The sequence below is a fragment of the Bos indicus x Bos taurus genome, chromosome 11, assembly GCF_003369695.1.
Source record: "Bos indicus x Bos taurus breed Angus x Brahman F1 hybrid chromosome 11, Bos_hybrid_MaternalHap_v2.0, whole genome shotgun sequence".
NCBI lineage: Eukaryota > Metazoa > Chordata > Mammalia > Artiodactyla > Bovidae > Bos > Bos indicus x Bos taurus.
The window spans coordinates 6,201,916-6,226,473 of record NC_040086.1 but is presented as its reverse complement, the minus strand read 5'-3'; the positions used below and the strand labels follow the sequence as shown (position 1 = coordinate 6,226,473).

At 45.5% G+C, this 24,558-nt stretch overlaps 1 protein-coding gene across 1 annotated transcript; it reads left to right on the top strand.

The window, feature by feature from the left end:
• The first annotated feature begins 1,581 nt into the window (after positions 1–1,581).
• On the top strand, positions 1,582–24,129 carry CREG2 (cellular repressor of E1A stimulated genes 2). Its single transcript, XM_027554719.1, has 4 exons — positions 1,582–2,135; positions 4,819–4,988; positions 17,015–17,128; positions 19,366–24,129. Exons 1-4 carry the CDS (start codon positions 1,728–1,730, stop codon positions 19,511–19,513), a joined length of 840 nt encoding a protein of 279 aa, XP_027410520.1. The 5' UTR covers positions 1,582–1,727; the 3' UTR covers positions 19,514–24,129.
• The last annotated feature ends 429 nt before the right edge of the window (positions 24,130–24,558 follow it).

The following is a 24,558-nucleotide window of genomic DNA, read 5'->3' as shown; positions in this document are numbered from 1 at the left end:
ACCACCAGACCTCCAGGAAAGTCCCTCACCTTCATTTTAGTGTATAAGTGCAGGGGTTAATAGTCAGCCGCCTGTTGCTCTGGCTGCTGCTGCTACTGCTAAGTCGCTTCAGTCATGTCCGACTCTGTGCGACCCCACAGACGGCAGCCTACCAGGCTCCCCCGTCCCTGGGATTCTCCAGGCAAGAACACTGGAGTGGGTTGCCATTGCCTTCTCCAATGCATGAAAGTGAAAAAATACAGTGAAGTCGCTCAGTCGTGTCCGACTCCTAGCGACCCCATGGACTGCAGCCCACCAGGCCCCTCCGTCCATGGGATTTTCCAGGCAAGAGTACTGGAGTGAGGTGCCATTGCCTTCTCCATTGCTCTGGCTAAGCCTTGAGAAAATCACCATGGGAAAAGAATAAAAGCAAAATATAGCAATACAGCATAACCCAAATAAAAGTACATCGGGTTGATCAGTTGGGGTCGGCATACCCTGCTAGGCTAAGGAAAAAAATAGTGTGGACCTTGGAACGCCGGGTCAGCGTAAGTTCAGAACATTGCTTGTGCGCACACTAAGATGTTTTCCCAAGGCATATGCAGGTTTATGACCTCCAGCTAGGTGAGAGCCGTTGTACAAGAAAATAACAAAGATAGTTTAAAGTAATCAATAAAATGGGAGATGTGACCAGGGACACAGGAAGCTGACTTCGTAACACAACAGATACTTCCTGCTTGCCAAGACACTAAATAAAAATGATGTGGGCCCGAGGAACAGGGCTCTGGACCCAAGAGGTCTTGAGTCCCCTGGTCCCATCTTTAAAACTTTAATTCTGTCTCTAGTTTCTTTTCCCCAAACTGTGCCGTCGACCACTTGCGATCCCTATCTGCTGAGCTGGACACAACATATAAGTAGTGAGCAATTTGATTATGATTTTAGATGCCCTGCCCTGTGCTCAGTCGTGTCTCATTCTTTTCGACCCCATGGACTGTAGCCCGCCAGGCTCCTCTGTCCATGAAATTCTCCAGGCAAGAATACTGGAATGGGTTGCCAGTGCCCTCCTCCGGGGGATCTTCCTCATCCAGGGATGGAACTTGCAGGCTCCTGCAGGTGGGTTCTTTACTTCTTGGAGTTTTAGATGAACTGGTGGCAATGCTCTCCTGTCACAGCCAAGTGTAAGACGACCACGGTGCTTACAGAGCAAGAGGACAGGGCCTTGGCCTCAGAAGACTTGGTAAGACTAATCTTACCATCCCCCTTCGCTCAGCTTCCTCCTGGACCAAACGACAACCACCCCTGCCTCTTGTCTATTTCACAGCACGTAGCGCTTGCTTCACGCCACACACTGGCCTAAACCTCTCCAAACATTAACCGCTTTCATCCTCCCATCCCTCACCCCCGCGATGGTAAATACTGTTTTCTGTGTTTCCTAATGAAGGAACCGGGCACAGAGAGGTTACGTGACTCGGTAGGGCCGCACAGTTGGTGAGTGGAGGAGTGCGCTGAGCCGGGACCTCAACGGCCCCGCGTCTGGCTGGAGAACGCTGGGCCATCCACCCGGAAAAGAAGCGCAGCCCAGGCCAGGCGCGCAGGGAGGACTGCGCACCGCGGCTGCAGTGCGTGCGGGAGCCCCACCTCCCAGCGCAGCGCGCGGCTGCGAGGACCGCCCGGGGCCCCACCCGGGCACCTGCGGCGGGGGCGGCGCGTCCCTCTCGGGGTCCCCGGGGCCCCGCGCGCTCCGCAAGATGTCGCGGCGCCGCGGCCGGCGGCCCGGGCCCCGCCTGTCCTGGCTGCTGTGGTGTGGCGCCCTGCTGTCCCCGGCCGCGGGCTACGTGATCGTGAGCTCCGTGTCCTGGGCCGTCACCAACGAGGTGGACGAGGAGCTGGACGGAGCCTCCACGGAGGAGACGCTGCCCGCGCTGCTGGGGGACTCGGGCAGCCTCTGGCAGCGGAGCTTCCCGGCCTCAGCGCACAAGGAGGACGCGCACCTGCCTCCCCCGGAGGGCGCCGCCCGCGCCAGGCCGCCCCCCGCGCCGCCCGGGATGTTCTCCTACCCGCGCGAGGGCGGCGCGAGGCTGCGCCCGGGCATCGCCCGCTTCCTGGCCCACGCCAGTGCCTGGGGCTGTCTGGCCACCGTGTCCGCCCATGAGAAGGTAAGCCGCCCCCGCCGGAGCCGCGTGCAGAGGAGTGCCTGGCGCGCCCAGGGGACCCGGAGAGCCTGGGGCCACTCCCGTGCTCCGATCCAGGTCTAGCAGACGCCAGCGGGGGTCTGGATCGGGGTGGACAGCGTGTAATTAATGAAAGCAGATTTTGCTTCGGTTACCTGGGCAAACCGGGGGCGGGGGCTGGGGGGGGGGGTGCGAGAGGAAGGACGACAAGCAGGCTTCCTGCCAGGTGGATGAGGACCGAAGCGCGGTCTTGAAATGGCCAAAGAGGGGGTGCAAATCACCACGCCTGACCAGAGACCTGGACAAAAGACGCCGGAGCCGCCTTTGGCATCACCAAGCCGCACAGCCAGCCCCTCCCCGCATCCAGCCCCATTCCCGCCCACCGACCGGAATTGCCCTGTCCCCTGCTGACGCCAGAACAGTGGTTTCGGTGGAAATTTACATTTAAAACAATGGCATTCGAGAACCGTTCTGGAAAGGAGGCTTCCTGTGCCGAAGCTGTGAGTGCCGGAGCGACAGCGCTGTCACCAGCTGCAGCTCTCCTCCTTCAGTTCACAGGCTATTTTATTCACCTGTTAGACATGACTCCACCTGAAGCTGAAATAACATGGATAGTTGATGAGGATGTAGCATTCCTGCATGAGCACCCTCCATAAAGCTTTTAGGGCTGTTGAGATAGATGTAAGGAGTCCAGTGGTGGTCCAGTGGTTGGGACTTGGCCTTCCCCTGCAAGGGGTGTGGTTCCATCCCTGATGGGCAGCTAAGATCCCACCTGCCTTGCGCCCAAAAAGACAAAAAACCGAAGTAATATTGTAACAAATTCAGTAAGTAAAAACGGTCCACTTTAAAAAAAAAAAAAACTTAAAGAGACCTATGGCAAAAACGATCACAATATTGTAATTATCCTCCAATTAAAATAAATTAATACAATTTTAAAAAGAGATAGTTGTAAGGGTTTTATTACAGGGCAGTAATTTGAACCCTATTTATTTAATGCAAAAAAATTTATTTTATTATGACATTTGTAGGTCATGGGGTAGGGCAGCGGGGGAAGGTTCTGGGCCCAGATCCGGGTCTCACCAGCTCTGAAACTGTGACTAAGTCACTGGGTCCTTCTCTTCGATTTTCTCATCTATGAAAGTGTGTTGGACTAGGTAGTTCTGAAGGTCCTTTTATGCTTTGGGAAAAAAAAAGAATCTAAATGACAACTTTATTCTGATGATGGAGATGATCTTAACATCTCTCGCTGCCTTCAAATAGTTTTCCACAGCAATATCTTATGCTCCTAAGACACACCTTCAGAGGATATGAAGCTGATCTTGGTTTAAAACATAGATCCCTCCCAACAATTAAAAGTCTAATGCCAAAGTATTCAAAGATATTATGACTTTCAACATCCCTTTTCTTAGCCTTGTTAGTAGTTCCCTTTTCCACTATTGACATTTACAGCAAGTCCAATAAATTCAGAGAACTTTCACTGCATGCCTGGCATGTGTGCCCAGCATGACCAGCCAGTGTGTGAATCAGTTCAGTTCAGTCGCTCAGGCGTACCCGACTCTTTGCAACCCCATCACAAGGTTTGTGAATGACCAGCTGAAAACAGGATCTGGTAATGACATGTTACCATTTTGTAGGATTTCTTCAAAGGTTAAAGCCACCCCTTATCATAATTCTACATACTGTTGTTAAGTGATACTTCAAAGACAGCCCCCGAGTGCTGAGCTAAGTAACGATGAGAATCACACTCTATAAAGGGTAAAGGTCGTGATGCTGGACCCAGCAGGGCTTGGGAAAAACCTGAGAAATATTTGTGTGTATGTCTGAGAATCTCACCTGCTGTACTGAATGATCGTGAACAGAAATTGCTTTTGCATGCTTCTGTGTCTTCCTTGAAGCTAATAGGGTAAGAAACAAATTCCCTTAAGTTACTGAATTATATGACTGAAATATTACTTACTACAATAAAATATATGAGTGATAAGTGAGGAAGTAGTAGAACCCTAAAGGAAACTATAACAGAAAGTTCCTGAATTCCACAGACCAGGTAAGATGTGAGGTTTAAATTCTATCCCCAGAGTTGCCAAAAATTTGGGGCAGGTGGTGAAGGCAGTGGGATTCCCAGGGCAGCTTGTGAGAAAGGTCTTTAGTAACCCTCCAACCCTCCATGAATTTCAATGCCTTTCCCCCAAATAACTTTCAATTTAATAGAGTGGTTTTTTAATTAGTTTTTTATTTTGTCCCTTAATTTTTTGGTTTGTTTTGGGCCACACCACATGGCATGTGAGCTCTTAGTTCCCGGACCAGGGATCGAACCTGGGCCCCCATGTGGAAGCATGGAGTCCTAACCACTAGACCACGAGGGAAGTCACAATACAGTGTGTTTGCTGTTTTTCTGAAGCTTCAAGAATAATTCCCTCACCACTCCCCATCCACAGGCGCCACTGCTAAGCTCCTCTGTAGAAATCATGAAGCCATCAACGGGTAAAGGGGATAGATTGGGAACCACTCTGCCTGGGTTTATGACCTGTCAAAACCGTGGTGATGTCATGCTGCTGTTGCATCCCCAATGCTCTGTTTTCTGGTCAGAGACACAGACTTAGCTCCCAGCTCAAGTCAGTCCACAGCCCTGTATTGAAAAGGCCCTTTTTTTCCCCTTGATGTTTGTTAGATCCCAGGCCTGCCATTTGGGACCTGCCTGCCCATCAGTGATGGCCCCTTCGACAACAGTACTGGGATTCCTTTCTTCTATGTGACACCCAAGGACCTCCTGGTGGCCGATCTGATGAAGAACCCCATGGCCTCGCTCCTGCTGCCAGAATCTGAAGGAGAGTTCTGCAGGTAGGCAAGGGCCTGGCCTCCGTCACCCAGCTCCTCTACACAAGGCAGGGAGGTTGTGGCGTTCATGGGGCCCTGAGATGCAAAGCCATTCCTCACCACTCGGCCAGGGCTGTTCCTGGTCCCGGCTCTGGGTCTCACCAGGTTCCAAGACTGGCCGAGGCCCTGGGGTCTCCATGCTGCTTTCATCATCTACGGAATTAAGCGATGAACTAGGTAGTTTTGAAGGTTCTTTTTTGTTTTGAAAAAAATTATCAAAGCAACAGCTTTATTCCGAGGATGGCAATTATTGTAACCACTTAGGCAGCTCCCAAATGGTTTTTCATGTTTCTGTTTTATGTCCCTAAGACACACCTTTGGAAGACATGAAACTGAAATGTGAAGCTGATCTTGGTTTAAAATACAGATCATTTCAAGCAATTAAACGTCTAGTGCTGGGGGGATTTCCCTGGTGGTCCACAGGCTAAGACTCTGAATTCCCAATGCAGGGGGCCTGGGTTTGATCCCTGGTCGGGGAACTACATCCCGCATGCCACAGCTAAGACCCAGCGCAGGCAAATAAATAAACAAATAAATAAAATATTTTAAAATATATATTTTTAAAGTCTAATGCCAGGGACTTCCCTCGTGGTTCAGCGGTTAAGACTCTGTGCTTCTAACACAGGGGGTACAGTTTGATCCCCAGTTAGGGAACTAAGATCCCACCATGCCAAGGTGCACGGCCAAAAAAACCTATAAAAGTCCAGTGCCAGTGTGTTCCAGATACATTGGCAACATATGTTGTAAGAACGTATTATAAGCCGTGGAATCAGATGGATAGAATTCTGCCATTCATGAGGTGTGTGATTTGGGGCACAAAGTTATTGAACTTTGGGAGCCTCCATTTCCTCATCTGTGAAATGGAAATAGCAATTTCTACCTCCTAGGGTGATGGGGAGGGTTGGAAAGATTTGAGTGTCTTGCACACCACGGCTGAGTAAATGATAGCTCTTGTTGTGATGGCAAAGGTGGAGGTGGGGAGGAGAGGGTGGGGAAGGAAGAGCCAGTGGTTTGTCCCCCAGGAACAGCCTGCCTGAAGTCTATTTCGTGTTTTTCTACCTGCCCCCATGAGGTATGCGCGATGAAGACCCAGAGTCCCTAAAATCACTTTCTCAAAAACTTTCTAGGGACTTCCCTGGTGGCCCAGTGGCTAAGGCTCTACACTCCCAGTGCAGGGGGCCCGTGTCTGATCCCTGCTCAGGGAACTAGACCCCACATGCTAAAACGAAAAGACTTAGCACAGCGGAATAAATAAATAAATGTTTTAAAATAAATAAACACTTCTTTTTTAAAAGACAACTCTCTAAAAGAAAGGACAGTTAGGCAGAAATGGAACACTTAACACCTTTGTCTGAACTAAAAATGTGGTGCTGCTAGGGAGATGTCTGCACCCAGCTAGCTTCTGGAGGGTGGTGCATGGAAGGGACACCCCCGCAGGAGGAGCAGAGGTGGCGGGAGACCTCGGGAGAGTCCGTTGTCCCCCGGAGCCTCACTTGTCTTCACCTGTAATGTAGTGATGCTTTGGGAACTCAGGTAAAATTCCTCCCAGCTCCAAAATGCTGTACTTCTTTATGCAAAGCATGAAAAACATACCAAGTGAACAGATGTCAGTTCTTAGGGGACATGCTCAGTCGCTTCATTCATGTCTGACTCTTTGGGACCTCATGGACTGTAGCCCACCAGGCTCCTCTGTCCATGGGATTCTCCAGGCAAGAATACTGGAATGGGTTGCCATGTCCTTCTCCAGAGGATATTCCTGACCCAGGGATGGAACCCGAGTCACCTTCATTGCAGGAGGATTCTTTATTGCTGAGCCACCAGGGAAGCGCTTCTTTGGGCGAGGGAGGTGGTAATAATCAGAGCAACAATGCGCCATAAAATGCAGCCTGGATAAGGCCCTGTTGCTTACACCCCACCCCCACCCTTCACCACCACCCCCGCCCTGCTCCCTGCCCCCACCCCGCTCCCTGCACTGGAGCTGACAGTGGAGATCCATCCATCCAGCCGGAGGCAGTTCAGCTGACCCAGTGCTCTACCTGGGCATCTTTCAAAACCCAGACAAGATCCACAAGATCCTAAGATTCACCTGCCTAAACTCTTTCATTAGGAAAAGATAACAAAACCCTGAATATGGCCTAGGAGACCCTGCCTGGGAGCTCCACCTACCTCTCAGAATAAAAATAATGCCTGATCCCTAATAGTTAATATGATCCCTAATAATTAAGTTAATGACTCCTAATAATTAATAATTGACTTAATATGTGATTTAGGCCCTCCTTCAATGCAGGAGACACAGGTTCGATCTCTGGGTTGAAAAGATCCCCTGGAGAAGGGAATGGCAACCCACTCCAGTATTCTTGCCTGGAGAATTCCATGAATAGAGGAGCCTGGTGGGCTACTGTCCATGGGGTCACAAAGAATCAGACAAGACTGAGTGACTAACTCTATTAAGTGAGAGTTTTAACCTGAAAACTTATCATCTAAACTGATGTATGTGTTTGGCAAGTAGCTCAGAAGTCCTTTTTTAAAATTTGTGATAATTGACATGTTGATTTGATACATTTATGTATTACAATATGTTACCCCTGCAGTCCTAGCTAACAACTTGATCACATCACATAATTATCATTTCTTTTTTGTGGTGAGAACAGTCTCCTAGCAACTTTGACATTTATAACACAGTAATGTTGAATATTCATTGGAAGGACTGATGCTAAAGCTCTAGTACTTTGGTCACCTGATGCAAAGAGCCGACTCACTGGAAAAGACTCTGATGCTGGGAAAGATGGAGGGCAGGAGGAGAAGGGGCGACAGAGGATGAGATTGTTGGATGGCATCAATGACTCACTGGACATGAGTTAGAGCAAGCTCAGGGAGATGGTGAAGGACAGGGAAGCCTGGCGTGCTGTGGTCCATGGGGTCGCAAAGAGTCAGACACGATGGAATGACTGAGCAACAACGTTGAGTATGATCACTGTGCTGACTTTAGATTTCCAGGACTTAGTCGTCTTCTGACTGCAAATTTGTGCTCTTTGAGCAACATCTCCCCAGTTTCAAAGCCCCTAGACTCTCATAACCACCACTGAATCTGTTTCAGTGTGTTCGGCTTTTGTAGCTTCCACATATAAGGATATCATGCAGCATTTGTCTTTATCTGACTTAGTGTAATGCCCTCGAGGTCCATGCATGTCGCTGCAAATGGCATTATTTCACTCTTGCCCTCGAGGTCCATGCATGTCGCTGCAAATGGCATTATTTCACTCTTTTTATGGCTGCATAATAGTCCATTGTACACATGTGCTATATCTTTATCCATTCATCTGTCAACAGACACAACTTCAGGATACATTTATCTTTTTGAATTAGAGCTTTTGTCTTTTCCAGATATAAGCCCAGCAGTGGGGTTGCTGGATCATGTCATAACTCTATTTTTAGTTTTTTAAGGAACCTGCATACTGTTCTCTGTAGTGGTTGCACCAATTACATTCCCACCACCCGTGCAGGAGGGTTCCCTTTTCTCCAAGCCCTCTCCAGCATTTATTATTTGTAGATTTTTTGATGGTGGCCATTCTGACCAGTGTGAGGTGATAGCTCACCGAGATTTTGACTTGTGTTTCTCTGATAATCAGTGATACTGAGCATCTTTTCATGTGCCTGTTAGCCATCTGTATGTCTCCTTTGGAGAAATGTCTATTTAGGTCTTCTGCCCATTTTTTGACTGGGTTGTTTGTCTTTTTGACATTGAATTTTATGAGTTGTTTGTATCTTTTGGAGATTAACCCCTTGTCAGTCATATCATTTAAAATATTTTCTCCCAGTCCACAGGTTGTCTTTTTATTTTGTTGATGGTTTCCTTTGCTGTGTAAAAGACTTTTATGTTTGATTAGGTCTCATTTCGGAGAAGGCAATGGCAACCCACTCCAGTGCTCTTGCCTGGAGAATCCCAGGGACGACACAGCCTGGTTGGCTGCCGCCTATGGGATCGCTCGGAGTCAGACACGACTGAAGCGACTTAACAGCAGCAGCAGCAGGTCTCATTTGTTTATTTTTGTTTTTGTTTTTTTTTTGCCCAGGGAGACTGAGCTAAGAAAAATTGCTGCAATTTATATCTGAGAATGCTTTGGCTATGTTTTCTTCTAGGAATTTTATGGCGTCATGTCTTCTATTTAGGTCTGAATTTTTCTGTGTAGTGTGAGAGAGTGTTCTAACTTCACTGATTTATGTGAGACTGTCTTTTCTCCATTGTATATTTTTGCCTCCTTTGTCAAAGATGAGTTGACCATAGGTGTATAGGTTTATTTCCAGGCTCTATTCTGTCCCATTCATCTATTAATACATGTATGTTTTTGCTGGTACAGTTCTCTCGACTCCCATCTCAGGCCATATTGAATTGAATGCTATTATCCTGCACTGTATTCTCTTGGGCTTCCTAGGTGGCTCAGTGGGTAAAGAATCCGTCTGCAATGCAGGAGATGCAGAGATGTGTGTTTGATCCCTGGGCCAGGAAGATCCCCTGGAGGAGGGCATGGCAACCCACTCCAGTATTCTTGCCTGGAGAATCCCATGGACAGAGGAGCCTGGCAGGGTGTGGTGATAGGGTCACAAAGAGTCAGACACTGAGTTACTGAGCACATGTCCTCTAATGTGATCTTCTGCCTCCCTCTCTAAGGGGCCTTGTGTTTACACTGGGCCCATCCAGATAATCCAGGATAAACTGCCCATCTCACAGTCATTAACCTAATCATATCTATGAAGTCCTTGCTGCTGCTGCTGCTGCTAAGTCGGTTCAGTCATGTCTGACTCTGTGCGACCCCATAAACGGCAGCCCACTAGGCTCCCCCGTCCCTGGGATTCTCCAGGCAAGAACACTGGAGTGGGTTGCCATTTCCTTCTCCAATGCGTGAAAGTGAAAAGTGAAAGTGAAGTTGCTCAGTCATGTCTGACTCTCAGCGACCCCATGGACTGCAGCCTACCAGGCTCCTCCATCCATGGGATTCTCCAGGCAAGAGTACTGGAGTAGGGTGCCATCGCCTTCTCCGATGAAGTCCTTACTGCCATATAAATAACAGTCATACGTTCTGGGGACTCAGAACGTGGACATCTTTGTGGGGAGGCTTTACTCAGCCCACCACGGATGGATGTGCAGTTTCAGTGCATTTGCAAGTGTGGAGAGAAACATGGTAATTCATTCTGATTCATGCTAAGGCTCTCATTGGTATTTTGAGGGAGTCACGATTGTTCCTATTTATAATATACATGGTTTTTAAATATAGATATTAAAATGACTCACATGTGATATGCAATCAATTCATATAAACTTTAATATATTCTCAGCATGGCAAAATGATAGAGAAAGGTAAAAACTGCAGACAAATGGGTTGTAAATTGAACGGTCCTGTGAAATCGTGATTTGCCCTTTAGAGTGAACTGTTTTTAGCGTCCCTGCTGCTCTCCTGCCTGGAAGTGGACCTAGCTCCCCCTTTTGCATGTCTTGTCCCTCTGCACGTGTCCCTCTGGAGTCTATTGAATCACAAGACTTGATGCTAGATCAGAGAAAATCCTAGCCCAAGACACACACAGAAATGTAGCAGCCTGTCCTACAAAGACACATGGCCAAGGCTTCCAAATGACAACGATTTCATCCCAAGAAACTCAGAGAAGCCATGGATAAGAATATCAAACTGCGGAGTGGAAATGGCATCAACAGCATGAAAATGGACCAACTTGTTCAGAGTCTCAAAAAATAGAGGCTGGAAGGGCATGCTGCTGCTGCTGCTAAGTTGCTTCAGTCGTGTCCAACTGTGCAACCCCATAGACGGCAGCCCACCAGGCTCCCCTGTCCCTGGGTTTCTCAAGGCAGGGACACAGGAATGGGTTGCCATTTCCTTCTCCAATGCATGAAAGTGAAAAGTGAAAGTGAAGTCGCTCAGTCATGTCCAATTCTTAGCGACCCCATGGACTGTAGCCCACCAGGCTCCTCCATCCATGGGATTTTCCAGGCAAGAGTACTGGAGTGGGGTGCTATTGCCTTCTCCGGAAGGGCCTGCAGATGAACCCAAATAACTTTCAGTTATTCCAGAACAGACTGTTTTAAAAAAAATAGTGTTGGACTCCCTGGTGGTCCAGTGGTTAAGGCTCTGTGCTCCCAAGGCAGGAGGCGTGGGTTCCCTGGTCAGGGAACTAAGATCCCACATGCCACATGACAAAAAGTAAAAATAAATCAATATAAATATATATATTGGGCCAAATATTAAAAAAAGACTATTTGAAAAGAAAAAGTGACTCTTCCTGAAATGAATTTGCTCCCCTCCATTATCACCACCACCTCAACTTCAGTCACACAGAGATGCACAAATGCAAAATCGGCAGCAGTCACTATTAAAAATCTTTAATAGTGATGTTTTCTTGCTCCATTAGGAGCCAAGGAATGAAGTTCAGCTAGAGTCAGAGGTCAAGGAGTAGCAGATGGTGTCTCAGACTAGGGAGCCTGTGTACATGCTAAGCAGGAAACAGGAGGGGTATGGAGGCCTCTGGAGGTTCAGGGAGGCAGAGCAGGCGGTTCCTTTGTGCCTGCTAACACCCCCAGATAGGGGAGTGGGCCCCTAAAAACCCTGGGCTGGTCCAGAGAGAACAAGGCCATTCAAGGATTCCAAACAGTACCAGCAACATCTCTTCCATTATTTTGCTCTATAACCCTTGTAAGATGTAATATTTTGTCTAAAGAACAGATAACAAGCTTCAGGGAAAATTCATTCTCTTGCCTTTTCCAGCTTCTAGAGGCTCTCTCCTCTCCTGGGTTCAGCCCCCGCTCTCATATTCACAGCCAGCTATGGCCAGGAGAGTCTTTTTCCCATCACATCACTCCAACCTTCTCTTTTGCCTCCCTCTTCCACTTTTAAGCACCTTTGTGATCACACTGATCCCAGGTTGATAATCCAGGTCAGCTGATTAACTCCCCTTGGCCATGAAAGGTGACACATTAGAGAGTTTGGGGTGGACATGGCAATGGTACCCCACTCCAGTACTCTTGCCTGGAAAATCCCATGGATGGAGGGGCCTGCTAGGCTGCAGTCCATGGGGTCACGAAGAGTCGGACACGACTAAGGAACTTCACTTTCACTTTTCACTTTCCTGCATTGGAGAAGGAAATGGCAACCCACTCCAGTGTTCTTGCCTGGAGAATCCCAGGGAAGGGGGGAGCCTGGTGGGCTGCCATCTATGGGGTCGCACAGAGTCGGACACGACTGAAGCAACTTAGCAGCAGCAGCAGCAGCAGCAGTACACACTGCCATGTTTAAAATGAATAACCAACAAGGACCCACTGTATAGCACAGAGAACTCTGCTCAGTGTTATGTGGCAGCCTGAGCGGGGAGGGGAGTTTGGGGGAGAATGGACACATGTATTTGTATAGCTGAGTTGCTCTGCTGTGCCCCTGAAACCATCACAACATTGTTAATTGGTTATACGCCAATATAAAACTAAAAGTTAAAAAGGTAACACAGTCACACGTTTCAAAGATTAGTATGTGGACTTTTTCAGGGGCCATTATCCTGCCTATCATAGGTGGGAAGGAAGTTATATGATGTTTAGAGGGGTTACCTACTGTGTAAATGAAAAGCGTTCAATTTACCTATTTAAACACATTGTCTTCTTTCTTAGAGAAGGAAATAGCAACCCACTCCAGTTCTCTTGCCTGGAGAATTCCATGGATGGAGGAGCCTGGTAGGCTACAGTCCAGGGGGTCGCAAAGAGTCGGACACGACTGAGCGGCTTCACTTTCTTTCTTTCTATAGTTCCTTTTGGAGAAGGATATGGCAACCCACTCCAGTGTTCTTGCCTGGAGAATCCCAAGGACAGAGGGGCCTGGTGGGCTACAGTCCATGGGGTTGCAAAGAGTCAGACACGACTAAGCAACTAACACACACACACACACACACACACACACACACACATGTTTTTTCTAGCTGGTGTAATCACCACCAGTGGAGATGCAAAATGCTCCCTTCTTAAATGCAGTGTGTGCTTCTATTATGACTTACTTATGAATCCTCATTTCATTGCTTTCACGAAGGAGCAACTTTGTGGGGAAAAAATGTCTTTAATAGCAAACATATTCAGTACAACTGATGACAGTCTTGTCGGGTATATGTAAATTTAGTTCCCATTTACTATTTTTACTTTCTCCTATCCATCTCAGGTTTTTATACAAACTTCAATGTCAATTCCGTGTTTACAGCTATTATGTAGATTGCCTTCCATCCTTCTTTCATCTTAGAAAAATTCACAATTCAGCAACAACAGTTTTGCAATGTCAAACCCACCATGAATGGTAACACTTTCAAATGGTACACAATGTTCTCACATGAAGCAATTTATGTGGGCGTGGCCACTCTTTCTCCTGTTATGATTCAACAGGGTGTGTAATAAAGAAAAACTTGAAGGCAGGTGAAAACAAGTTCCCTAAGTATAAGCAAAACATGTGTTTTGCTTAACAAATGTACCTTTCTCAAGTTAATGTTATAATGGACAGGAATGAGTTCTGACGAGTCAAGCCTCAAAGCCGCCGTTTTGTGATATATACCATCTTTGAAAAGAGCATCCTCAGAGTCTCCTTGGTCATCTGTACCTGGGGTCCCAAGACCACCCTCAAGTTCCTTGGAAGAACTCACAGGACTCAACAGCTCGTGGTTTATTCCAGTGAGAGGATACAGATCAAGGTCATCGAGGGCAAAAGGTGCATGAAATGAAGTCCGGGAAAAACCAGGCCTGAGCTTCCGAGGGCTCCTTCCCACTAAAATTTCAACACGGGGATGCACTTAATCCTCCCACAAATGATGTGTGATGACAGATGCAAGACATTGCCAACCCAGGACGCTCACCTGAGCCTTGGTGTCCAGGGTTTTTATTGGAATCCAGTCACTTGGCAGTTTCAACATCTGCATGATTGGTCTTAGCTACTCAGACTCAGGGCCCAGGAGGTCAAGCTGACCCAGCATGGCCCAGGGCCGCAGGCACGAAAACATGCTTATGAAGTGGGAGATCTCAAGGGCTCAGAGGCATCTTTGAGGAGCCAGTAGGGAGTTGGTCCTCCTGAAGACAAGCCTTTCAGAACCCAGGTCTGCCGAGTTACCCCTTCACAGCCCACCAGGAGACAACGGTATGTGACTGTTATTATTTTTTTTTGGTCTTTTTCCAGCTTTATTGGGGTATAATTGACAAAATTATAAGATATTTAAAGTACACACCCTGATGATTTGATATACTTACACATTGTGCAAAAATTCCCACCACCTTACAGCCAGTAAGGAGAAGAGTAGAGAGAGTCCTTAAAAAAATAAAACTAGAGCTACCATATGACCCTGCAATCAGGGCATATATCTGGAGAAAAACATGATCCAAAAGGATACATGCACCTCAGTGTTCATTATAGCACTGTTTACAATAGCCAGGACACAGAAGCAAGCTAAATGGCCCTCAACCGAAGGATGGATACAGATGTGAAAGAAAATGTGGTGTGTGTGTATATATATACAATGGAACATTATTCAGTCATTAAAAAGAATGAAATAATGCCATTTGCTGCAATATGGATGGACCTAGAGTTTGTCATCGAGTGAAGTAAGTCGGAGAAGGAATAATATCATATGATATCCCTTATATGTAGTATCTAAGAAAAAATGATACAAATGAACTTACTTACAAAACAAAAAATGACTCACAGATTTAGAGAATGAACTTATGGTTGTGGGGAGTGGGAGGAAGGAAGGGGAGAAGAGATAGGGAATTTGGGATGGATATGTACACTATATTTAAAATGGATCACCAACAAGGATGTACTGTGTACCACAAGGATACACAAGGTTACGTGCTCAGTGTTCCAGGGAAGCCTGACGGGAGGGGAGTCTGGGGAGAAGGGATACATGTATCTGTGTAGCTGAGCCCCTTTGCTGTCCACCTGAAACTATCACAATATTGTTAATTGGCTGTGTGCCAATACAAAATAAAAAGGTTTTAAAAATCCCACCATGTAGCTAACTAACATATCTGTCACCTCCTGTTTATCTTTTTTGTGAGAACATTCAAGTTCTCAGAAAATTTCAACTATACAGCATAGCATTGTTAACAAGAGTTGCCATGTTATAAATTAGATTCTCAGATTTTCTTCATCTTGTAGCTGCAAGTTCATACCCTTTTACCAAACTCCCTATCTGCCCCCCTAGCCCCTGGAAACCACTTTTCTGCATTACATAATTGTAATGTTCAAAGAATATAGAAATATATAAAATAAAAAGAACGTTTCCCCAACACCTCAAGCCCCTGAAATCTCTTTCTGACTTCACTCAGTGTGATCATTTCTAGGTCTGTCTATCCATGTTGCTACAAATGGCATTATTTCACTCTTTTTTTATGGCTGAGTAATATTCCATCGTATATATGTACCACATCCGTCAGAAAGAAAAAGACAAATATCATATAATATCACTTATATGTAGATTACTACAGATGGTAACTGCAGCCATGAAATTAAAAGACGCTTACTCCTTGGAAGGAAAGTTATGACCAACCTAGATAGCATATTCAAAAGCAGAGACATTACTTTGCCAACAAAGGTTCGTCTAGTCAAGGCTATGGTTTTTCCTGTGGTCATGTATGGATGTGAGAGTTGGACTGTGAAGAAAGCTGAGTGCCGAAGAATTGATGCTTTTGAACTGTGGTGTTGGAGAAGACTCTTGAGGGTCCCTTGGACTGCAAGGAGATCCAACCAGTCCATTCTGAAGGAGATCAGCCCTGGGATTTCTTTGGAAGGAATGATGCTAAAGCTGAAACTCCAGTACTCTGGCCACCTTATGCGAAGAGTTGACTCATTGGAAAAGACTCTGATGCTGGGAGGGATTGGGGGCAGGAGGAGAAGGGGACAACAGAGGATGAGATGGCTGGATGGCATCACTGACTCGATGGACGTGAGTCTGAGTGAACTCCGGGAGCTGGTGATGGACAGGGAGGCCGGGCGTGCTGCGATTCATGGGGTCGCAAAGAGTCAGACACGACTGAGCAACTGATCTGATCTGATCTGATATGTGGAATCTAAACTATGACACAATGAACTTACCTACAAAACAGAAGTAGACTCACATACATAGAGAACAGACTTGCGATTGCCAAGGGGGAGGGTATTAGGGGAGGGATGGGCTGGGAGCCTGGAGTTGGTAGATGTGAACTATCACATTTAGAATGGATAAACAACAAGGCCCTACTGTAAAGCACAGGGAACTATATTCACTATCCTATGATAAACCATCATGTAAAAGATTATTTTTAAATAATAAAATATATTAAATATTTTAGTATTTTATATATATATATATATGTATAAAACTGAAGCACTTTGCGGCACAGCAGGAATTAACACAACCTTCCCGTAATTTTGTTGGAACACAGTACATCAACTGTGTTCCAATAAAATTAAAAAGTTAAACTATTTTCACACAGGCGGTGTGACAGGTGTGTTTGTGTGTACACTAGCTGTCAGTCTGCACCCTTGGGGCAGGAGACAACTTGGGAAGTGCTAGGCAAGAGCACCCAGGCCAGGCCAGGGCTCTGCCAGACCCTCAGTGGGAGCCCCTGTTCAGTCAGCTCGCTGCTCTGTACAGCTCTGGGGGCGCCACTCACCTGACCCTATCTTCATCCGTCCATCTGTCGATGGACACCGAGGTTGTTCGCTTGTCTTGGCTATTGTGTGTAGTGCTGCAGTAGACAGTGGGGTGTGTGCATCTTTTTGGATTATGGTTTTCTCTGGATATATGCCTAGCAGTGGGATTTCTGGATCAGATGTGTCAAAGTATTTTCAAGTAATTCCAGAAAAATGTAAAAGCCTGAATGATATAACTAGCAATGTAACTCTTATTTTCTCTTTTTAGTAAAATCCTTCATATGTCCAGCTGATGTTCTATCATCATTTTAATATCTGGAAACTGTCCTTCAAATGCAGAAAAAACATCGTGGACCCAGAAGATCCTCGCTGTGCCCGGTTAACGCTCACTGGTCGGATGGTCGCAGTGTCTCCAGAAGAAATCGAATTTGCCAAGCAAGCCATGTTTTCAAGGTTGGTATATGGTTCAAGTGTTTGTTCTTACCAAACCCTTAAAAGTTACTGTGACACTGACATCAATAGTGTCTTCCTTCATGTGTAAATATTTGTGGAGTTATTGACCCGCCCTAACAGCCTTTTTGGAGAAGGAAATGGCAACCCACTCCAGTATTCTTGCCTAGAGAATCCCATGGACAAAGGAGCCTGGTGGGCTACAGTCCATGGGGTCTCAAAGAGTCGGACACAACTGAGCGACTAACACACACACACATACACACACATACACACATACGGTTTAAGGGGCTTCCCCCTGTGGCTTAGTCTTAAAGAATCTGCATGCAATGCTGGAGATGCAGGTTCGATCTTTGGTCCAGGAAGTAAGATCGCACATGCTGTGCGGCAGCTGAACCCAAGCAGCTCAACTACTGAGCCTGCACACCAGGACTAAGACCTGGTGCAGCCAAATAAACAAACAGCATTCTAAAAAGCAGAGACGTCCTGCCAACTACGCCAAAAAATAAAAAAGCAGAGACAGCACTTTGCCGAAAAAGGTCCACCTAGTCAAATCTATGGTTTTTCCAGCAGTCATGTATGAATGTGAGAGTTGGACCATAAAGAAGGCTGAATGCCGAAGAATTGATGCTTTCGAATTGTAGTGGTAGAGAGGACTCTTGAGAGTCCCTTGGACAGCAAGGAGATCAAATCAGTCAGTCCTAAGAGAGATCAACCCTGAATGTTCATTGGAAGGACGAATGCTGAAGCTGAAGCCCCAATACTTTGGCCACCTGATACAAAGAGCTGACTCACGGAAAAAGACCCTGATGCTGGGAAAGACTGAAGGCAAAAGGAGAAGGAGACAATAGAGGATGAGATGGTTAGATAGCATCACGGACTCAACAGACATGAGTCTGAACAAACTCTGGGAGATAGTGAAGGACGGTGGAGCCTGCCGTACTGCAGTCCATGGGGTCGCAAAGAACTGAACATGACTTAGCAACTGAACAACATTTATTTGTATTTATTTTGGCTGCACTGGGGCTTCTTGCTAGTTGTAGCTCATGGGCTTAGTTGCTCCAAGGCATGTGGGATCTTAGTTCCCAGACCAGGAATCAAACCTGAGTCCCCTGTATTGGAAGGTGGATTCTTAACCACTGGACAGCCCAATAAATATTTAGAAAATAAATAAATACTCAGCTTTTAAACAACAAAATAAAAAGAGAGAGGGCTCAAAATTCTTTTAACATTTCATACAGAGATTTAACCACTCTTTATATCCTTAATTCAGAGAAGGCAGTGGCAACCCACTCCAGTACTTTTGCCTGGAAAATCCCATGGATGGAGGAGCCTGGTGGGCTGCAGTCCATGGGGTCGATAAGAATTGGACACGACTGAGAGACTTTACTTTCACTTTTCACTTTCCTGCATTGGAGAAGGAAATGGCAACCCACTCCAGTGTTCTTGCCTGGAGAATCCCAGGGACGGGGGAGCCTGGTGGGCTGCCGTCTATGGGGTCACACAGAGTCGGACAGGACTGAAGTGACTTAGCATAGCATAGCACAGAGATATTTTAAGCCTTTCTTCATGCTTCCCACAGATGGGATGCACTTGATAGCAATGACCCACGTCCCCTGAACACTTCCTCCATGCAGGTTCCTTATGAGCCTCACTGTCTGTTCCCCACGCAGCCCTGTGATCCCAGCAGCGTCCCTATCACCCCACATGACCAGCAAGGAGAGGGCAAATAGCATGTGAGGCTTCCCGGTTTATCAGCAGCCAAACTGTGGTTCAGACCACATTACATGGCTCCAGACTTGAGCTGTCCACCACCCTCTGGGGACGACAGTGTCCTGCCCTCTTTTCGGGGTCCCAGACCCCAGCCCTGGCTCCCTGGCTTTGGCCTCTGGCTGGTTTGAGCAGGTTTCACAGAGACCTGGGGGCTTCCCAGGTAGCCCAGTGAGTAAAGAATGCAATGCAGGAGATGCAGTTTCCATCCCCGGGTCAGGAAGATCCCCTGGAGAAGGGAGTGGCACCCCACTCTAGTACTCTTGCCTGGAGAATCCCAGGGACAGAGGAGCCTGGCAGGGTCTAGTCCATGGGGTCGCAAAGAGTCAGACACGACTGAGCAACTGAGCACAAGCCCAAGAGACCTGGCGTCTGGCCCTGTGACCTGGCCAAGGCTACATCTGGCCCTGTGCTCCAGAGGCACAGCCTCTAATGAAAACTGCTCTCTGGTGACTTCTTTATTTCCGCAGACACCCAGTGATGAGAAAGTGGCCTCGGCCATATGAATGGTTCTTCATGAAGATGAAGGTAGAACACATCTGGCTTCAGAAATGGTATGGAGGAGTAGCCGACATCTCCAGGGAGGAGTACTTCAGAGCCGTTCCAAGAAAGGCCTGATGGAGGGAGAAGAGAGTCCGTGATGCTTGCGTGAAATGGAAACCTTTTATACAGCGCTGCCAGACAGTGGTTGACTGCTGTCTCTTTTTGGAAGGGTTCACAGCAGGCCTGTCTCCCTGACAGCAAGCAGGACGAGAGCAGGTCACCAGGGACCCCTGTGCTGGCAGGAGAGTGAAGTGGCCCTTTGCAAATACCCAGATCACACAGGGACTCCACCTGGAGAGTCTGTTCACATGCTTTCAAACCAGACTCACCTGCGTGGGAGCATTGTTGGTTGTCATAGTGACGTGTTGAGACAGCTGCTGTTCCATTCAAACAAAAAGTATGCCTGTATGTACAACGTGATTGTTTTGTATTATAAGAATATGTTTGTTGCTTGTTGTGCCCAAAGCCGTGTCTTCGTTCTAAGCTCATTGCAACCACAGAAGAACTAAATACGCATCGTATAGCTGTCATCTTGTGTTCAGGCTGAGGGTGCAGGAATCTTTGTCTATGGGTTACTATCCTGCTGGGCTTCCCTGGTGGCTCAGTGGTAAAGAATCCCACCTGCAATGCAGGAGACCCAGGTTCAATCCCTGGGTCGAGAAGATCCCCTGGAGAAAGAAATGGCAACCCACTCCAGTATTGTTGTCTGGAAAATTCCATGGACAGAGGAGCCTGGCGGGCTACAGTCCATGGGATCATAAAGAGCTGGACGTGACTGAGCGACTAACACTTTCACTTTTTCCCTACCATCCCTCTGCTGAATGGTGGGTGCATTCTTGAGTCTCATCTGCTAAAATGTACTGGTCACTCATGAAGCTTTTTCCCCACTGTACCGTGACAAACCACGTGAGAACCCTGAGTTTGGTGCGCAGCCCTGTTCTAGGTCATGATAGTGCATTAGGGGAGGGCAGCTTCACCATCAGGCTCCCCAGACCCCCTCTCCTGGTGCTGTGACAAAGCGCCCCCTTCTCTTAGACACAGGGAGTGGTACTCAGTCTGTGGTGTAGAGAGAAGAGGAGAGAGGGAGAGGCTGGAAAGGAAGAAGAGGCCACATACAGGAAAAGGGAGGAAGGAAGTCAGTAGCTGAAGGCATGCTTCCTGCCCATCCGTGGGCCAGGCCCTCGACAGGATCGTCTCACTGGAGTCTGACAACCAAGGAGACGCATCATCGTTGCCGCTTTCAGACAAGAACACTGAGGCTCAGAGCGCTGAGGTCAGCATCCCAGGGTCTGACTCCAGCAAGTGCTGCTCACAGTGAACAGACGGGCACCCAGACGGCCTCTGGTTCTCCCAGCATGCACTGCACGCCATGGACAGAGTGGTGCCCAGGCAACTTCCAGTTCTGAGAACAAGACAAAGAGTTACTGAAATACACAGGTAGTCACTGAATCAGCAAAATCGGTAAAGCGATGACTAACCTACCTGTGGATGACCAGCTACCATTTTCTACGAAAAAAAGAAAAAAAGTCTCTGAAATTTGATTCTTACTTTAGATTTTAAATTTTCTACAAATTATACACAGGAGCACCCACATCATACCTTTGTATACACCTAAGGCCTTCAAGGACCTATGAGTACACATTGGAGACCGCTTATATTTGACATTTATAAGGGATCTAGCAAGACCCAGTTTTCTGCCTTTTTATGACTCTAAACCCTCTTTGGTGGCTTAGGTAGGTTGTATAAACATTAAAAACACAGCCTGCAAAATATAGGAAGTATTCACTTAATAAATAATAGTGTTATTGTTATATTTTTGTTTAAAAAATTAAGACATAAAGAGAGTTTGAGTTGTCAAAATATTTTTAAGTGCCTATTCATGAAAGCATAGTCAAATGCACAGAATTCTTTATTTATCAAAAGCATTCTTTAACAATAGCAATGTTTAATATAGAAGAATAAAGTAAATTTGAGGGTAAAAATAGAGCTACCATATGACCCAGCAATCCCACTGCTGGGCAAGAGGAGAGAAAAAAACATAATTCAAAAAGACACACACACCCTGATGTTCATAGCAGCACTGTTTACAATAGTCAGGACATGGAAGCAGCCTAAATGTCCATCAACAGAGAAATGGATAAAGAAGGTGTGGTACATATATACAACAGAATATTAATCAGCCATAAAAATAAACAAAACTGTGCAATTTGACTAGAGACTTATACAGAATGAAGTAAGTCAGAGAAAAACAAATAACATACAATGTCACTTATATGTGGAATCTAGAAAAAAAATGATACAGATGAACTTATTTGCAGGGCAGAAATAGAGATATAGACATAGAGAACGGATGTATGGATACTGGGAGGGGAGGGAATGAACGGGGAGATTGGGATTGACATATATGCATTACTATGTATAAAATAGATGACCAATGAGGACCTCCTGTGTAGCACAAGGAACTCTACTCAATGCTCTGTAGTGACCTGATTGGGAAAGAAACCCAAAGAAGAGGGAATTACATGTAAAAGTATAACTGATTCACTCTGCTGCACAGCAGAAAATAATACCACATTGTAAAGCAACTGTACTTCAATAAAAATCCATTTAAAAAATAGACCATAACCCTAAACATGAAATATAAAGCCATAAAACTGTTTTTGAAAGATAGAAAACCTATGAGACCCAGGGCTGAACTAAGCTAAGCCTTCTTAGACTTGACACCAAAGGCCTAAAGTCCATAAAAGGGAAGTTTGAGAAATTGGACTTCATCAAAATTTTAAACTTTCATTCTGCAAAAGATCATCATGTTAAGAAAATGAAAAGACGGGCTACCTACTGGGAGGAAAAACCTGCCAATGGCATATTCAAAAAAGCCTACCATCTGGAATAGATGGAGAATGCATAAAACTCCACAGTTTTTAAAAAATCCTATTAGATGATGGAGAACATGAACAAACTTCCTCTGAAGATAATATGGCAGATGAGCACATGAAAAGATATTCAACGTCATCAGTCATTAGGGAATTGCAAATTAAAACGCCAATAAATACCATGGGGCACCTACCAAAATTGCTAAATTATAGTGACAACATCAAATGTTAGCAAAGATGCAGAGCAATGGGATCAATCTATAGCTGGTGGGAAAATCAAACAGAACTGCCACTCTGGAGAACCAACTCACAGTCTTTTACAAAGCTAAACCAGTGACTGTCATACCATTCAGCAATGCACTCCTGGGCATTTATCCCAGAGAGGTGCAAACTTATGTTCACACAGAAACTTGTACATGAATGTTCAAAGCATTTTTATTCATAATATTCCAAATCTCTAAACAACCCGACGTCCTTTAATGGGTGACTGGTGAAACAAGTTGTGATACAGTCAAGCCATGGAATACTGTGCAGCAATAAAAAACAATTTCCGATACAAGCAACCACTTGGATGAGTCTTCAGAGAATTATGCTGAGTGAAAAAGCCCATCCCCAAAGGTTACATACCATGTAGCTCCATTTATAGAACATTTTGAAATGTAAACTTCTAGAAACTGAGACTAGATCAGGGTCACCAGGGAGGAGGGTGGAGAAGGAGAGAGGTGAGTGTGACCATAAAGGGGTACTTGCTGTGATGGAAATGTTCTCTAGCTTGTTTGTATCAATGTCAAAATCCTGGCTGTGATACTGTATCATTTTGCAAGACTGGGGGCAAAATAGATAAAAGGCACACAGAGTCTCCCTATTCAATCTTTCAACTCCCTTGAATCTACAATTATCGGCAATTCTTCAGAATCTACAATTCTCTCAGAGTAAAAAGTTTAACAAACAAAATTTAAGGCTTAGCTTAAATAAGACATTTATGTCCTCTTAATGGTTTCGAATCAAGTTAAGGACTGATCTTGTGCCAAAGCCTAGTAAAACAGACGACAGTTTGTTTTCTTTAGCCATTAATATATGCACTTTTTGGAAGAGGGAGAATGTTTCTTTCAAAGTTTTCGAGAGGCATTCAACTTAATACTGAATACAACTTAATAAGAATTCAACAAATCTGCTGTATGGATTTTATGTGGGCCACTTAGAAGAGGAGGAAATCTTCCAGTTTCTGGCAGAAACACATTAAGGTATAGGCGTATATGGGCCTCCAAGTCTGGGCACAGTGACTCTCCACTGGTGTTCATAGCAAAGAGCTGTATTTACAGTTATCTTCCACTAAAAATTCTTTTTGTTTCTATGAATAAGCTATATCCTGCCCCACACATTGTTATTTTCCATGATTGTACAATCTATGATGTTGATGTAGCCAGTGTAATTCTGATGTGACTTGTTTCAATATGCCTTTTATATGTCAACATATACGTATATATTTGTATATGTATACATATACGTACATGACATATACAGTCTTGTATATGTCAACTCATTCTAAGAGAGTTGTCTGCGGTTAAAATGTATTTCTACAATTTTCCCAGAAAGGCTGTATTTTGTTTTTAATAATTTAACCATCAAATACTGTTCTGAAAATAAAACTTCTCTAGAATAATTTCTTGATGCTTGATTGCTTATACCAAGTCAATTGCTAAAAAAAAATTTGAATTATAATGAAGCTATGGTTTGCGCTATGTAATGCATGTGGAGTGTAAAATATATTTTTGCAACTGGATATGTCTATCTAATTAAACACTATTTCATTCCGGATATGACTTCCATGCTCAATTAAATAAATGTATAATATTTCTACACAGCCCTTTCATGGAATATTACCAATTGACATTATTAGATTAATAAGAAAATAGATGCTATTATAATAAATCAGCAGTTACATTTCCAACAGAAAGAAAAGAACTAGCTGGGTGACTGTTGTTGATATGGCTTTTTTTTTTTTTAATTTGGCTGCAGCACACATCTTTGTCACGTGTGAGACTGGCGTGTGGGATCTCCTTCCCTGACCAGGGATCAAATTCAGACCCCCTGCATTAAGAGCACTGAGTCTTAACCGCTGGGCCACCAGGGAAGTCCCTTGATATGATTTTTTTAAAGCTCTGAGTACAATGCAGTTAATTTGCAGACTGGAAATGCTGATATAACCACATTTCAGTGTTCCCACTCTTAGACATCTTCGCCATT